Here is a 17,462-nt window from a genome sequence, read left to right on the forward strand (position 1 = left end):
TTGCAATGTACTTTTAACAACTCTAAACATTTTCCTACAATAAAGTCCCAGTTCTAACAATATTTTTCCAGTGATACTACAAAGCCATAAATCATGAAATGCTATAGTATCTGAAGAATTAAACTTGAAAGTTAATGAAAAGAGCAACAGAGAAGCACCAGGTATATGAGAATAGATCAAAACATTACCAACCAAGAATGTAACATAACTGTAAACATAAAAGACTTCATCAAAATGAAGTGATTGGAAAAGAAGGTAAGCTGGTTATATGTCAAGAGCAAGGGGTAAATAGTATATTAGCATGTATGCTTTATTAGTACCAATATAATGTTAAGAGAAATTCTGACAAATATTTTTTTTTCTATTTCTTTCAATTGAAAATTTGGCCACTTGACCACTTTCAGGTTTAATGCTATGTTTTTTTCTTAAAAGTTTTTAGATCATACAGGGTATTTATACTACAATACAGTCCAAAGGCAAAAAAAAATACTTGTTATACACAAAGTTAAAAAGAAAAGCAAAAAAAAAAAAAAAACAATCTAACACACTCTCAGCAAATTACATATCTTTAACACTCAAGATTACCACAGCAGGATGTCAACCAAATATTGTGATCTGGCTATTTTAAAGAAATCACAGTTTACCATCATGGTTTAATATTTTTTAAAAATCTGTAATTATCCTTGATATGGGCACTCATTCAAAAGGGAGATCACTATCCATCCATCTACTTCTTTTCCTTTTGTGAGATTCCTGACTATATTGTCTTTTTGCATACAAGTCATTGTAGTCAACTTTGCCCATTAGGATAGGTATTTATCTTTTATGATGTTAAATACCCTAATGTACTACAGTACCTAATACCTAGGCATTCATACACTCAGTGTCTAGAGTGCAAGGTGGTGTTTTGATGCTCAATAAATGTTTGTTGAATGAATAGCAAGGAATTATGAACAAATTTTTCTAATAATAATTCTTTCTTATTTAAATAAATATTTTTCTTTCCATAAACAGATGTCTTTTTGATATAAAATACTTCAAAGCTAGAGCAACTTGATAATGAATGCTCAAAATGTCTGAGCTAGAAATTCTTTTGTAATTAAACCATTCATTCTTAGATGTACAATATCACAAAGCTTTCAAAATATGTCACATCCCAATGGAGACTGTTCTTACTGAAAACCAAGACAATAATGCATATAGATTCAAAAAACTTAAAGAGAAGAAGTCAGAAGGGTATGTGTAGAGAATGAAACGATTCTCCATTGTGTCATCAACTTGCAGCATCACCCCAATTTGCTTAGCTATAGATGGAAGTCATTCATATCTAACTCTCCTAAATTTGGTAAGAAAAACTGAAAGGAATGCAAAATACTTTATTAAGCAATTTGTGTTGCTCTTTGTATTTGCAATAAATTTGTATGCTGTCCTTGAAAGATCATTCAATTTTTGCCTTTTAATTTTAAAAATGTTTATATAACACATTAAATAAAGAATGTGTGCTCTTCATGTGTTCAGTAATTACAAATCCACTTAAATAATTTTTTGATCTCTATTCCTTTCTTTATGCAAACTTACATCAGTACCTTATTTTAGATGACTGCTTCAACTTGTATTGTGTGGGTATTCAGGACCAATTTGTTCTTTCTTTTCATTTGATTTTTTAAATTTTAATTCAACCACTTAGATTAAGGAACTTCATTCATTTTAAATAAAATACATTAATGTAGTGCTACACTTTTCTCATTAACACACCATCAGAATTTTTACTACACAACCATACAAGTTTTCTTCTTCCAGTTGTTGTTGATAATAGAGTAATACACTATCCTCTCTATACAAAGACTACATTTTGAATTTTTGTTTCTACTGAGAATATAGTCTGCAATGAGATATTCCTGTTCCCCAGCCTCAGAAAAACAAAAAAAATAAAAACAAAACAAAACAAAAAAACAAAAAAAAAAAAAAAAACGAAAATGGAGATATTCCTGTTTTCTTTTCCTGTAACATATCCAATCCAAATATGTTCATATAAATAATGTTGACTAAGTCAAAGGGTGAATTTATAATTGTCTTATAAGATTTTTCTGGGAAAAATTAAATCAAACCTAGAATCACAGAGTGTTAGAGCTAGAAAAGGTCTTAGAGATCTAATAGACCAAACCCTTCATTACATATGGGAAAATTTGGACCCATAAAGGAAAACTGATTTATTAAAGGCCACATAAGTTAATAAAGAACCAGATGTCTATTTAAGTCTCATGATTCCTTGGTCAGTGTTCTTTTTCCACTATATTATGCTGCCTTCTCAATCTCAAACTTTAATATAAAAAATTTTGAATCAAACTGAGGTTTCCAATAACTAACTTGAACATTGATATTCTAAAAATTCTATTTTATCAATGAGCAGAAAAGGATAATTAGAAATTTTAAAAATAATTGCTAAAAAGATATGGCATTTCTTAGTCTTCCTCACAATAATCCTAGATTCGTTAGTATCAGCATCACAGTTGAGTTCAATGATCAACAAGAAAAATCAATGTTAAAACAAATTATAATTTTCTCACAACTGAAAAATCATATCCAAAACTATACTGAGATTTCATACTCAATCCCCTCATTTTAAAGGTGAGGGAAACAGAACCCATAGAATTTAAGTAATTTACTCCAGTTACTACAAGAAATTGACAAAGCTCTCATCTGAATCCAAGTTTTCTAAGTCCAAATCCAGTGTTCTTCCACTAGACCATTTCTACTTCAGATGCTGTGGTCACTACTTTCTTGACTGCTCCCTAAAGAGGTACAAAATGAAATCAAATTGTTTTCTTTTGTTTCTCATTCATAGATTTATCTTCCTTATGTTCACAATATCTGTGCTTACAAGTGGTACAACAGTAGCCTGGTAAAAAAGCACATTAGACTAGTTTGAGTTATCAAATCTGAGACATAGGCCTTTCCTACAAATTCCTTTGGGTCTAGCTGCCCATGGATATGATAAAGAGAAGGCAGGGATGACTTAATGAAAAGGAGGACCGAGTGGGTATGTATGCTGAAAACTGCCTCAGAAGAGAAAGAACAGCTACCATGGAAACATTAATAGTGCCTGCCTCGTCTCATCTCCCCTATTCTGCACAGGTGGAATTATAATAAGCAATACGTGCCAGTGGAAGGTGCAGAGACTTCAGTTCCTCCTTTGACAGAGGGAAGAGAACTTGGAATTGGGAACAGAGAAGTTATGTTTGTGCCCAGCAGTCAATTATTTGTTTTGTTTATATTCACTTAGAAAGCTCCCATACCACACATAGAATAAGTTGTTGTCATCATCATCAACATTTAAATAAAGTCTACTTCATGCCAGACATTGTGCTAAGAACTTTAAAGATACTGTTTCATTTGATCCTCACAACAACCCCTTTGAGAGGTAAGTAATTTTATTATTCCTCTTTTACAGATAAGGAAACTGAGACAAGTAAAGGTTAAGTGTTCTGCCCAAGATCAAATACCTAGCAAGTCTAAGAGGCTGGATTTTAACTTGGGTCTTCCTGACTCTGAACTGCCAGCTGCCCTATCCTAACCCCCCAAAAACAACCTATTTTATTTTAATCTTTGTATCTCTTAAAGCACCTACCAAAGTGTTATTAAACTCAGTAGGTGCTTCTTCATTCCCTTCTTTGCATAGGTTAGGGCCAAGGAATATTATATATGCTGACAATCTCATTCGATGTGTTGATAAACTTTACTGAACTGCTTTTTTCCTCTTTTTATTTTTTATTACATGATATGACTCACTGCATGAAGATGAAGGAGACAGATTCAGAGTTAAAAGTGATGTAAAAACAAAAGATATCACTAGGATAAAAATATAGTAAATGTTTATTACATTTTTGAATAAAAAATTCCTTAAAAGTGGGATCCCTTATTAGACAATAAACTCCATTAAAGTTGAAATTATTTTTTTATCTAAACTTTGCATCTCCTCTAATGGCTAACACAATGTTCTGTACAAAGTAAGCACTTATTAAGTACTTGTTCCATGGATAAAAAAGAAAAATCACATTCAATAAATATAAAGCAATAATCAGATTCATTTCTTCCAAAAGGTGACAATCTCAGATTATTATCAAATATTCTCTTTTAGTATTGTATAGTGGAAAGAAAACAAGAGATCTACATCTGAATCTGAGCTCTACCAAATCTATGATCCTAAGCAAGTTTCCTAAACAATAAAATAGGTGGGGGTTAAGGGGAAGATGAGAAGCAGGTTAAATGATCTCCAGGTTCTCTTTCAGCTGTAACAATCTGAGGCAGCATGATAGCCAATTAAACACACTGGAAAGGAAGTCAGCACACATGAGTTCAAATTTTAGTTCTATCACCTACTAGCTAAGTGAACTTGGAAAAGTCCCTTCATCTCTCTGAGATGAAATCTCACTTGCCTTACCAGTAAAATGGGAGGGGAGGGGGAGTTAAAAAGACATTTGTATGACTAGTCTCCTAAAGTTGCTGACAAGAAAATTGTATGCTGACTGTAAAGCATTAGAGAAACATTGAGCCATTATTCTCATGAACTCTAAATATACCAAAATACTAAAATGTTATGAATACTACTTTCAAGGTATTCTATAATGACTATAACACAAAAGCCATACCTATGATGTTTCTCCCTACCTCTTGTGCCTTCATTTAGAATTCATTTCCCTTTCCCAAAATACCCTCTCATTACTTTTCTATTTATCTTTATCTATCTTTATCTTTACTATCTTTTAAGGTCCAATTCAAGTCCCACTTTTCCCAGAAAATTTTCCTTAACTATTCTACCTATCAATGATTTTCCTTTCTTCAGGACTTCTTTTCTTTAATACTTATTTACAGTATCTCCAATATTTCACTGTTTTAATGTCTCTTAATATTACTTACTTGTGTTTAATTGAAGACTAAGACAATGTCTTACTCCTTACCCCAACAGTAGCACACCTAGGACTAAGTACATAGTAAGTTCTTGATAAATACATATTGATTTTGCAAAGTGAAATTCTGGGAGATTAATGAATAGCCTCGTTTTTAAAAATGAATCCAACCAACATGAAAAAAGACTTTCTGATATTTTGATGTAAAGTTGGCCTATTTGGGGTCCAATCCAAGAGTATTTAATTTCTAAATTTTACTCTACAGTGATACATGTTATACCAAGATTTCAAGAAAATAATATTAATTGAACAACTGAAATTTTCCATGCTTCCTAGAAATTCCATTTCACTATCCTGTTAGAAAATTCTGAACCAAAAGAGAGGAAAAAGTTTTGAATGCTACATCTGTCTCTTGACAAAAATAGAACTATAGATAGAATATAAAAAGAGATCATACATACACATAAGTTCCTGGAGTTTTGTATATGTACATAAGAAATAAGAGGACATGTCCCTCATTTCTTTATAAACTGAATTTGCTAAACTTTATCTTTAGTCAAAAAAAAAAAAAAAAAAGATGAAGTTTTTCATCCATCAAATTTTATCTTATCAAGTTTTCTGTCAAAAAGTTGGCCTACCTTCTCAGGAATTGCCTTCAAATATTTGCACAAAAACTCACTCTGTAAAACTATCATTAATTTTAAGATACCCTCTGAAATTATCTCCACCTAATCAGTAGGAAATAAATCAATCTGTCTGTAAGTCTTTGGTGAATATCTCCTAAGTACCTGGCCTTAAACTAGGTGTTTTTTAAAGGACAAGAACAGGCAGCATAATGAAAGGGAAAGTGAAATGGAACTACAGTTCAAATCCCAACTCTGCCACTTTCTGGCAATGTTTCTGTTGGCCAATTATACCTCTCCCTCCCCTCAGCTCCAGTTTCCTCATCTTAAAAACTGGAATAAAAAACATTATGACCACATAGAACTGAAATGAAGAAAGCAATCTGCAGAGAATTAAAATGTGAATTATTACGTGGAAGAACAGTAAGATAGGGTTCCTGTCCTCAAGAAGCTTACAAAATGATTTGGGAGAGAAGACTAATACACAAAACAAAACAGCCAGAATTCTTCAAAGATAAAAAGACTTCCTCAATATGTGTACTCCCCAAAAGTCCTCCAATACAGACTACAACCTCACTATAACTCAGTAGATGATCTTCAAGAATAACTGTGATTGAAAAATTCATTATCTTGCAACCACCTTTGTGATGAACCTCTCTGAACTAAGCTGGTCCTCAGGTGAGATACAGTCCATCTATATCCAAAGCCCTTCCAGTTTGCAGAACCTTCCAGAGCTTCTGTTCCATTTGCATAGTATCTAAGAACACAAGTCCACCTGCAAGCCACTAAGAGAAGTCCCAGAGTAGTATATAGGCTAGAATAAAAACAATGATGAAAGACAGGTGATAATATGACAGAAAGAGAGAAAAGGAGAATCAGCAAGGCTTATAAAGAGGGAAAGTGGTGTAAACAGGCTGAACTAATAAGACTTAGGACTGAATCTTGGCTCTATTACTTATGATGTAGATCTATAAACACTGGCTAAATCAATAGTCCACAAAGCTAATGGAGTGAAAGCTTGATCAAATTTAGTCTAGAAAGTTTCCAAGGTTCCTACAGTTCTCAGATTCTATAATACCTGTGTGAGCTTAGGTAAATTGACATTTCTGGACCCAAGTTTATTCATCTATAAAAAGAAAAGGTTAGATCAAATGGGCTCTAAAGTATCTTTTATCTGTTCTCTGGTGATGAGGATGGACATAGATTTTTTTTTTAAGGTAATTTCTAATTTAAAAATCTATCCTATATCCTATATCCTCAATCCTATAATCTTACATTGGTCATTCTGAAGAAACACAGCATCTTTGTTATAACAATATTTAGAAAGAAAATCCTGAAATAGGACACAAAATTCTAGCCTTCAATGTTCTATAAATCCCAAAAGATGCCATTCCAACTTCAGATGGCATTAGCTGATGGGAGACTCTTCAAAGAGGATATTGGCATCTGAAGTGCCTGCTGATCCCTTCTCACAGGCCAGTGAAATGCTTCAGTATTTCTCCAAAGAGGAGTGCTTTTAACTAGCTCAATCTGGGGAAAAAACAGGCACAGATAGACCCTTTTGTGAAGAACAAAGGTTACCATGGATGTTAGGGGAGGAAATATACTTTTTTTTTTTGACTTGATTGATAAATGTGGACTCCAAGAAATCTTATCAATTAGAGATGCTGACTAAATGATGACAGCTGGTATCCTTCTTACAGATAGGGACTGGTTTGGTGCTTTTGTCTTGCTTTGTAACTCCAGCTTTCAGCATAGAGCATGGCACAGATTGACTAGTGACTTACCACAAGAAAGTCAATTCTGCACTTCTAATGGAATAAGGTTTTAAGAGACATAATATCAAGTTTCTGCTATGACATTGACTTTCGCAGCACACATGATAACAAGCAAATCACTTCACCTATGTGACCCTCAATTTCATCACCTGAAAAACAAGGATAATAATACTTACAATATCTAACTTACAAGGCTACTGTGAAAAAAAATTTTGGCAAATGTAAAGCACTATAGAAATGTTGGTTACTATTATTATTGTTAGCAGTAGTATCTGGCGCTCAGAAACTTAGAAAGACTTAAAAGAGGCTACAATTTCCAATGACTGAAATTCCCCCAATATATAATTAAATACCACCTTATTCTAAAAAAAAAAACAAAAAAAAAACAAAAAAAAAAAAAAAAACATTGCTAGAGCTACACATATGACTTAAATAGCCAAGTGATTTTAACTTTTGTTTAAAAAAAAAAATCATTTCCACAGGTTTGTAGTCTGATATACTTAACAGAAATGCAAAAACACTTTTTAAGATGGCGTGTTTAGACGACTATTTGCCAAAAGATGTTCCTAATGTTGTCACAATCTTATTTCCAGAAATCCATCAACCAGCATGAGTGTGAGAAATGCATACTAGAGATGTTCTAAGTCTAACCTGCCCTAAAATTAAAACTGCTCTGTCAAAGCACACTAGATTAAGCCAGGCGGGTGAAGGGTACAACTTTAATTAGATTGTTGGTCTTCAGCCAGCAGATATGCCTCTCCAGAGTAAAAACAGCCAACTACCGAAGAACGCTCTTGTCAGGTAAGTTGACAAAGACTCCAGTGACAGATGAGGGCATTATAACACAGTCAAGGGAATATTCTCTAAACTGATTTCTAATAAATGATGCTTAAAGGGAGAAGAAAAACAATGTGACTACTCCCATCTAGCACTAAATACTGAGAATCACAGTAAAAGATCACACATGTGAGAAAGCTGAGGCCCTCCCTTTCACTCACACAGGATAAGCATCATTCGTCCTTGCTCTTTCGTTCCAGACATCAGAGCAAAAAGGCAAGTGGAAGTTTCAGAGGGAGCCAAGGATATGTGATTTCTGGCAGCTCCCCATTTCCAGCACAAAGAAGCTATGATACTAAGTGAAACTAAGAAAGAGATTCGGAAATACTGAATGAAAAGGCTCCTGAACTTGCTTTACAGGGATATGGATCCCTCTGGTGGTATAAAATTACATAACAATGCTTTTAAAAAAAAAATTGTTTTTTTAAAGTAGATTCTTTTAATAGATTCTCCCATATTATTTATCAGGTTGGTTCAAAAAAGACCATGAGGAAAGATGTACATTTAATGACCTAATGGCCAGGAACATGCCAGCTTGCTAAAAAGTCAAATCTACTTTATATAAAATGGCTCAGATAATTGGGGCTTTTTAAAACTTGGAGTTACCGGAAAATCAGCCTAAAACATTAGTTCACTTGACACTAACAGTCATTGGGGGTTTCAGGATCATCGTAATGAAAATTAGATCAGAATATAGAAGTAACTGGCACAGTTAGTGGCAAAGTCAGGCCTAAAACCCGGACCCCTAACTTCTAAAGATAAGATCAGTGGTCCTCAAACTTTTTAAATAGGAGCCAGTTCACTGTCCCTCAGACTGTTGGAGGGCCGGACTATAGTAAAAACAAAAACTCACACTCTGTCTCCAGCCCTCAGCCCATTTGCCATAACCCAGCGGGCTGCATAAACGTCCTCATTTGGCCCACGAGCTGTAGTTTGAGAACCCCTGGATAAGACTATGAATGGCTAGGTATAGTGACAATGAATATGTATTGAATCCAGGATGCATTCAAGGAACTGCTATTTGACTTTCTTACCACTTGCCTCTGCAGGTATATGTTCCAAGGAAGAGAGCCTGTTAACAGAGGGACTTAAAATGAAAGTTTTATTGTATCATCTGCTTAGAGTAAATAGCAAGAATGACTGTAAAACAGGAGACCCCTGCTCAAATTGTAGCTTTTGGATGTCCTCACAACCTACACTGAAGTTAGCATAAATGAATACACATTACTTGGGAAAACATGACTTGCTACTTGTTTCTATCTTAGCGGACAAGAAAATCATCACTGGACAACATTCACAGACATCACTCCAAGAACAGTTTATAAGGTCTTTCCTGGCATATTAAAAAAAAAAAAAAAAAAAAAAAAGACCCCTTCCTTCACGTGCAACAGTTTAGGTCACTGAAAAGGCTTGCCACATTCACAAACACCAACGACTAGTGAATAGGAGACTCTTTAGTTAAAATGCCTAGTTAACTGAAACAAGCTGATAAGATAATCTATATCTCTATAGATCTATCTATTCACCCATACTGTTTTTCAGGTTGGTTCAAAAAAGACCATAAGATGGACAGATCTAAAGAACTGTGTTCTCCTGCAACATTCAGCATGCAAAATAAAATCCTTGGTTAAACTGAAAGATTCCATGCCATTTCCCAAGCACAAATCACCAGGCCTCAATTCTCACCTTGGTCAACAGAGATCCTTAATCTCAAATTCATGAACTTGTTTGTTTTTTTAATGCTATTATAACTATTTCAATGTAACTTTATGTACTTTATTTTATGGATTTAAAAATGCTTTGAGAAGGAGTCCATAGACTTCACTAGACTGCCAAAAAGGTTAAGCAGATCTGCTTTAGACAGATGCAGAACTGCTGAAATGGGAGGAAATATTAAACTGTTCTAGACATGAGCAAACTCAAAAAATACTGAATCAGCAGAAGTAAAGACCTTTACTAAGCTACACATAAGAAAAGTTATGCAAAGAGGAAAATATGTCAAATTCCATGTTACTATAAAAACATTCTATATGGCTTTCAGATTTAGAAAGCTAGAAGGAACCTTAAAATACAGAAATGGTGAACAACTCTAAAATACAGAATGCTAGAAAAGACAAAAACTTAACACCTGAAAGAGATTCTGGAAACCACCTAATCCAATGACTCATTTTTACAGATAAGGAATCTGAGAACCAGAGTGAGTGCTTCCCAGAGTATTATACATTTTCACAGCAGAGATCATGACAGAAAAGTTATCTTGGTTCAAGGCAAGCATTATTTCCATTAAACCTTTATGCCTTTTACAAAACAATACAATGAAATAATCAAGCAAGAAATGTTATGGATGTTCTTATAAAGTATTTTTTCATACACACATGATATGTACCAGTCCCTTCTACTCCTCCAGGACTTACATTCAGAATCCACATCTTCCTTGAAACATTCCCCAAATACTCTAGCCCACAGTGGTCTTGCCTTCCTCAATTTTTATGACATCAAATTATCACTTTATTTTACATACTATTCTGTATCACTCATAAATGTTTTCACATATGTGTGTGTGTGTGTGTGTGTATATGTGAAAGCACTTTCAAATGTATTTTCACGTTACTTACAACGCTTTGAGTGAAACATTATATTCTAATGCTCAATTTACAGAAGAAGAAACTGAGGCCCCAGAAGGCTTAAGTACTAAGTGAACCATGGATTATCAAGAAGAACCATTTTAAAAGGACCTAAGTATTTGCATTTAGATTGTTCCCTTATTGGTCTGACAAATTATTTCAAATTAGTTATATATGTGAATCCATGACAATAAAAAATATTAGGAATTATTGGGGATTTTTTTACTCTTTTAAGATTCATAGACTCCTAAGGGTTAGAAAGATCCATAGAATACAAAAGAGTCCAACATAACAAGAGAGATCAAAGTAGCCTGCAGTCAGAATCCAGGGACTAGCAAACTACAATCCACAGGCTTCTTTTTGTTCAGCCTTAGAGATAAGAATGGTTTTTATATATTTTAATAAAGTTTCATTGTATTTTAAAATGTAAAAACCATTCTTAGCTTGTGGGCCGTGCAAAAACTGGCTGTCGTAATTTGCCAAATTTGGCCTGATCTAGTCCAACTAGTTCATTTCACAAATGCAGAAACTGAGACTTAGAACAGTCAGTTAGCTTTTGCTCAAGGTTCTATGGACAAATCCCAGACTTAACCTCAAGTCCCCAGATGTTTCTCTCATGCTTTTTCACTATATCAGGTTGCCAAAGAGGCCATTTGCACTTTACTGATTCTCTCCAGGGCTTCTATAACATAGCAGCTCTCCAACTTTTATGTGCTCATCACAATTTTTTTTTTTGCCATGAGGAATAAAGCCACACTAAATGGTGAAATTGGCCATACAAAAAGAGTCTGGAAACTTACATAGGCACAAATTCCCTTCAATAATATTAGCAACTTTTGTTGAATTCTTTATGAGTTTAAGATGTGATGGGCTTTTAGGTAAGTGTTTAAGTGTAAGATATACTCACTATATTACATATACTTGGTAAGTAAAATATATATTAAAAATTTTTACATATTTCCTTTTATTCACAGTAAAATTTTCTAAATTGTTATAGCACACTCTTTCAGAGCCACTGATATGAAGAAATATCATACAAAGAAAGCAAAACGTTCCTAATAATTCTTAGTGTAATCATATCCTATCTGACAATATCAAAAATCACTCTAGTCAAGAAACCAGGGCTCAAGGGTCTTCTCTAACAGTTAGTATAGGATTATGGTAAAGCCATCTCATGTGTTGAAGGCTCAGATGCTTAATTTGTAAGGTGAAAAATTAATACTGTTTATACTATTTCATATGGTTGCTGTAAAGAAAACATTTGATAAATTATAACATGCACTAGAAATGAATTTGCTGGTGATCAAGAGTCCTATGTTAAGAGATTCTAAAAAGAAATATAAACATGAAACAAGGGAAAAACCCACTAGTAACTGCACCCCTGTCTAATAACCCCATTAAAAAGCAAGAAGAAGCAATAACTACATTGATGGTTTTGTCTCCATGACTCTTCTGTCGTCGGGCTTCATCCAGCTCTTTCTCCAATTTTTCTCTCTCATGCTGAAAATCATCTAGATCTTGATTAAACTTTTCAATGGCTCTTTGTAGTTTATGGTTCTCAGTATCTTTCCTCCGATTTTCAGCATGCAGCTGTGTTAAAAGGGTTTCTTTTTCTAGCAAAATGGTCTCAAAATCTTCAGTCCCCTGAAAGAGGAAAAGAAAATATGCATAATCACTGTTAGACAAACCAATCTAAGCTTCTACTTTACACTATTTCAAAGGATTTAGGAATCGAAAGGATAAACTTTGAGATATATAGTCCAAAACCTTAAATTTTACCACCTGAGGTTCAGAATAGAAAAATGACTCACCCTAATTTGGATATTAACTGAGTAGAAAATTTGAAAATTTGAAGCTAAGTCCTCTAACTACAAATCTTGTATCTTTACACTATACACTAGAAAGAAGCAAGGAAAAGGGTACATGGGGGTTGAAAGGTTAGATTTATCTTTCACAGAGTTTAAAAATCAAAAGGAGAAAGAGTGGGAAAAGTAATAAATATACAAAAGCCCCTTCCATGTATGAGATAGCCCTAATGATCCTGAATAAGCCACTTTGTCTGCAGCTATTTCCACATCTATAAAATAAAGACACTCCCTACACTGCCCACATGGGATTTTCAAATCAATTCAACTAAAGTATAAAAATAAGTACCCACTTTGCACAAAGGACTATGCTGATTGAAAGGATCAAGAAATATATAAAGCACTTTTAAAGTAAATCAAAAGGTGCTACAAAAAATGTCATGCATTATTATTAATAGCATGGAAATAAATTGACTATCATCTGAAGAGTAGAGATGAAATTAGATTCTAATAGGATCACTATGTATTGGGCTTGGGACAACAAGCCAGTAAAGGTCAAAGGTTCAGAAAAGAGCAGTTGTCAACATCAAAGGGCCTAAGTGAAATGAAAAGATGACAGCTTCAACAGAGAAGACATGTTTGAGGGATAAGTGTGGTAAGAATACCTGTCCTTAAGAAACAGATTAATACTTGGGATTCCATATACTCACAGGAAACAGAAAGACAGAGTTCAGGGTCACAATGGAGACAGACAAGAAGACTAAGGCAGTGGTCTAGGATACAGAAGCTATGTGAGTAGCTGCCCTCAGCCTCCATCAATATTAAGCTGTCAGTTTTTCCCAAAAAAAAGTTAATTTGCAGTTATTTCTTTAAAGGACTATAATCTAAAAAGGAAGGCTTACTGTTTCAGGCCTGCTATCAAAAAGCACAAGAATTTTTATCATATGTTCACTTGAACCATTAACTTAGAATGAATCAGTGGAAAGTTAACCCTTTTAAAGATGAAAAACAAACATTATGATAGGATCTGCAAGCATCTGTGGCAAGATACACCTATCAATGTCACACATACACACACACACACACACACACACACACACACACACACACACTAAAATAAAGTACAAACTGCTCACTTGCATTTAAAGACCTTTACAACTGAATCCCATCTACCTTTGTTAATGACATATTTGTCCTTCATGCATTGAGTCTAGCCACTACATCAGCTAGCTATGATTGCCCTTAGATCATAACCCATCTAGGAAAGTACCCTACACAAAGTTAAAGCATTTATTAATATTTGATGAACTGAATTAGATAGAAGTTGCAGCCCCATTTTACAGAAAAGTAAAATACAGTGTTATAATTTCACATTTAAGGCCTATCTACACAGGATATACAAATTCAAGCTCACTTGTTAAATATTTATTAAGTTCCTCCTAAGTGGCCAGACTCTGGGCTAGATGCTGAAAATAATAATACAAAAATGAGAAAGTTTCTTTTCCCCAAAAATATTATATTCAGGAAAATGGGGATAAAGGAATAGAAGGGCAACATAACAAAAATAAGAAATCTGGAGATGGGTGTAACAATCAGGGGTATCAGGAAAGGCCTCTTCTAGTAGATGGCACTGGAGCCCAACATTGAAGGAAGATTTCAAGGGTTTCAAGACATGGAGGTAAGGAGGAAAAACATTCCAAGTACAAAAGAATATTTGTGCAGAAGCACAGGAATGAGAGATAAAAAATATGTATAAACAAAATAGCAAATAGTCTGTTTTCTGGAATAGAGAGTTGTGTGAAGGAGAGTGAAATCTTATCAACTGGGAAAAATAGGTTTGAATTAGCTTGTGAAGGGTCTTAAATACTAAACTGGGGTGCTTCTAACTTAAGAAGTAACAGAAAGCTGCTGAGGAAGGGAGTGGAAAGGTGACTAACTTTAGGAATGACAACGTTAATTAGGAATGACTACATTAATTCCTTGTTATCATTATAATTGCCCTGCAATTCCTCTAATGATTTTACTGTATACATTAAGAGGTAAAATTTAAAAACAGACTTCAACTTTGGTACATAGTAAAAGTAATAGATCAAGATCATAGGGCTTTGGATGTATAGATCCATTTTGGATATTCTTGACTTTTTTCCTTAAAAAAAAAAAAAAAAAAAAAAAAAAACAGATTTGTTGGAGAGCTAAGATTTTACTTAATATTTGAATTTTGTTCTTTCTGGACACGTGGTATATATTTCCTTGAATGGGAAATCAAATAATCACTTGTTAAAGTTATAACTCAAAGGGATGAAGTATTCTTGTGACTGTTGTTTTCCTTTTTAAACTGAGTTGTGGAAGAAGGAAGAGATCATGAACTGGAATGACTGTTGATCTTTGTTTCAAAGATTTATTAGTTTCATTATTCATTTTAATAGCAAGACTTTAGGTAGGTTTATCATAATATTCAGTATGAGGCTTATTATATTTCTTTTTTCTTTACTTAATTCTCAATCATAAACTACAATAGAGTTTCTTAGCCATGTCTTGGTTATACTTGTATTCATAATCTCTCCCTAGTTCAAGGATTTATGCATACACATTTCATACAATCACCTGTACAAATGCACACCAATGAATTCATATAGAGATCTATAAACATATATGAATGGATGTGTGTCTACATAAGCACGATACAGAATGGTGGGAATAAAAAGCCAAAAAATAAAACTCTCAAGGAATTTAAATTCTAGGGGAAGAGGGAAAATATAAGCAGACACTTTGATAAATATGAAGTAATTTTAAAAGAGAAACGGCTCTTAAAAGGATGAGGAAATATCTCTTGTAAGAGATGGCATCTAAACTGGGCTCAAAAAGATAGGGAATACAGCCTAGACATGGGGGACTAATTGTGAAGGCAAAGAGAGGCAAGAGATAGAATATGGTTTTGCAGTGGGAGAGGAGGTTCAATAAGTAAATATTACCAAGACTTGGACTGGTTTCTCAAAGGAAGAGACTTTATTGTTGCAGGGGACTGGTTAGTCAGAGTAGGTAGTCTGAGATGGATATTTGTTAGAGTAAAATAAGAACTATCTCCTCTCCAGGAGAGGATGTTTTATTCTTCAACCATTGGTCAGAAGTTGTCAAAACAAATTTTTAGAAACATGTAGCATGATCCAAGTTCCACACATCCTATTTACCACAACCCAAACTCCCTGCATCTGGCCAGGTAGACAATAGCATCCTGTTTTTCTGCCCTCTGCAGTTACTCAGAAACTAACAAAGCCCCTGCTGAGGTCTATTCCAGGCTAAGGGCAATAACTAGCAGAACAGGATGACTAGAATAAAGGGTGTATGAAAAGCAGACATACAAAATTAGGAAAGGTAGATGGGATTTAATTTCAGAGGGCTTTAAATGCAAACTGAGCAGTTTTAAATACAAGGCTGAACAGTTTATATTTTATCATGGAGGTAACAGGGAGATATGAAAGATTGTTAGGGAGGAAGGGAAGGATATCAATTGGTGGTTGTATGAAAGATATACTGTACAGAACTGAGACTGCAGGAACTGGGGAGGAGGGGAGGAGGAATAGGATGGAGACCAATTAGGAGGCTACCAATAATCTAGTTTAGAGCTAATAATGAACTAAACTAGAAAAGACTATATTAATAAAAAGAGAGCAATTGATGCTCTTTTTAAGGAATTTGCTTCCAAAAAAAAATGCAAAAAGGTCAACTTTATTAACCTTTAATGGTTGTATCTTATTTGCTATTCATATATATATATATATATATATATATATATATATATATATATATATATATATATATATATATATATCTGAAATCACTTTTTCTTTTTTTTACCTAATTGGCCTCAGTGAGGGTAAGAACAGAGTATATGCTATAATTGTCTGAACTAACCTAATCTGAATTTACCTAGTCTGAAAGGGAGTATCAAGGGATATGAGCAAGCAAGGTTGTCAATATGCTTTGCAAGGTAAAACTCAGATATTAATAATCAAAGAATCAAAGAATTTCAAACAAAAAAACTCCTTAGTTATCATCTAGACTGACCTTTCCTTTTATAGTAACCTGCACAAGGTTACACAAGCAGCATAGCCAGAAGTCAAACTAAGGCCCTGAGACTGCACATCCAAGATTCTTTCCATTCATCATAAATAGCTTTCATTGATGTAGCACTTTATAATTTGTAAAATGTCTTATATATAAGACATCTGAATTTGTCCTTTTTTTTTTAATTTGAATTCTCATTTGAATTTGAGCCTCATTACTCTTGTGAAGTAAGTGATATAAACACTACTATCCCCATTGGATCCAAGAACAATACAAACAAAACCAAATAGAAACATGGGCCAGAAATATGTACATAAAGATCCCTGTGAGCCACATAGTGACTTTTAAAATGTAATGTTATTTATATTTTACTGCATTTTAATTTTGTTAATATTTCCCAATTATATTCCCAAATATGTTCCCAATTATATAATATTCCCAATATCTGGCAGCATGGGAGAAGAGGGTGTTGTGGGCTATAATGCTCTTCGGGCAGTGTGTTGTGACATCTCTGTGCTATAAAATACAGCTTGCCTCTGTGAATAAACTGAAAATCAATCTAACCTAACCAGTGAGAAAGCTTTTTTCAATAGCTTACCTTGATTTTTTCTATTTGGGCACTATGAGTAGCTTCTCTTGCTTTAGCCAAGGAAGTAGTCAACTCCTCAATTTCAGATGTAAGTTCTTCAATCTTTCAGAAAACAAGACACAGGTGAAAAAAGAAAGCCACAGCAAGAATCCAATTACATTCTGCCCCCAACAAAATCTTCCCTGAATAGTTCCCTGTGATTGTATTAGATGTTATTCTGTGGAAACCAAGTTG

General features: G+C 33.9%; 1 protein-coding gene across 6 annotated transcripts in view; it reads right to left on the reverse strand.

Annotated features, from left to right (window-relative positions):
- Positions 1-17,462, reverse strand: part of CDK5RAP2 (CDK5 regulatory subunit associated protein 2) — a 157,373-nt gene that overhangs the window by 92,192 nt on the left and 47,719 nt on the right. For all 6 annotated transcript variants that reach the window (XM_074292913.1, XM_074292912.1, XM_074292915.1 and 3 more), the window contains 2 exons: positions 17,238-17,330; positions 12,195-12,413 (listed from right to left, as the gene is read on the reverse strand). In XM_074292913.1, coding sequence (XP_074149014.1) covers positions 12,195-12,413; positions 17,238-17,330 — 312 coding nt within the window. The remainder of the gene's footprint in view (positions 1-12,194; positions 12,414-17,237; positions 17,331-17,462) is intronic.

Source organism: Sminthopsis crassicaudata, chromosome 2 (assembly GCF_048593235.1).
Source record: "Sminthopsis crassicaudata isolate SCR6 chromosome 2, ASM4859323v1, whole genome shotgun sequence".
Taxonomy (NCBI): Eukaryota; Metazoa; Chordata; class Mammalia; order Dasyuromorphia; family Dasyuridae; genus Sminthopsis; species Sminthopsis crassicaudata.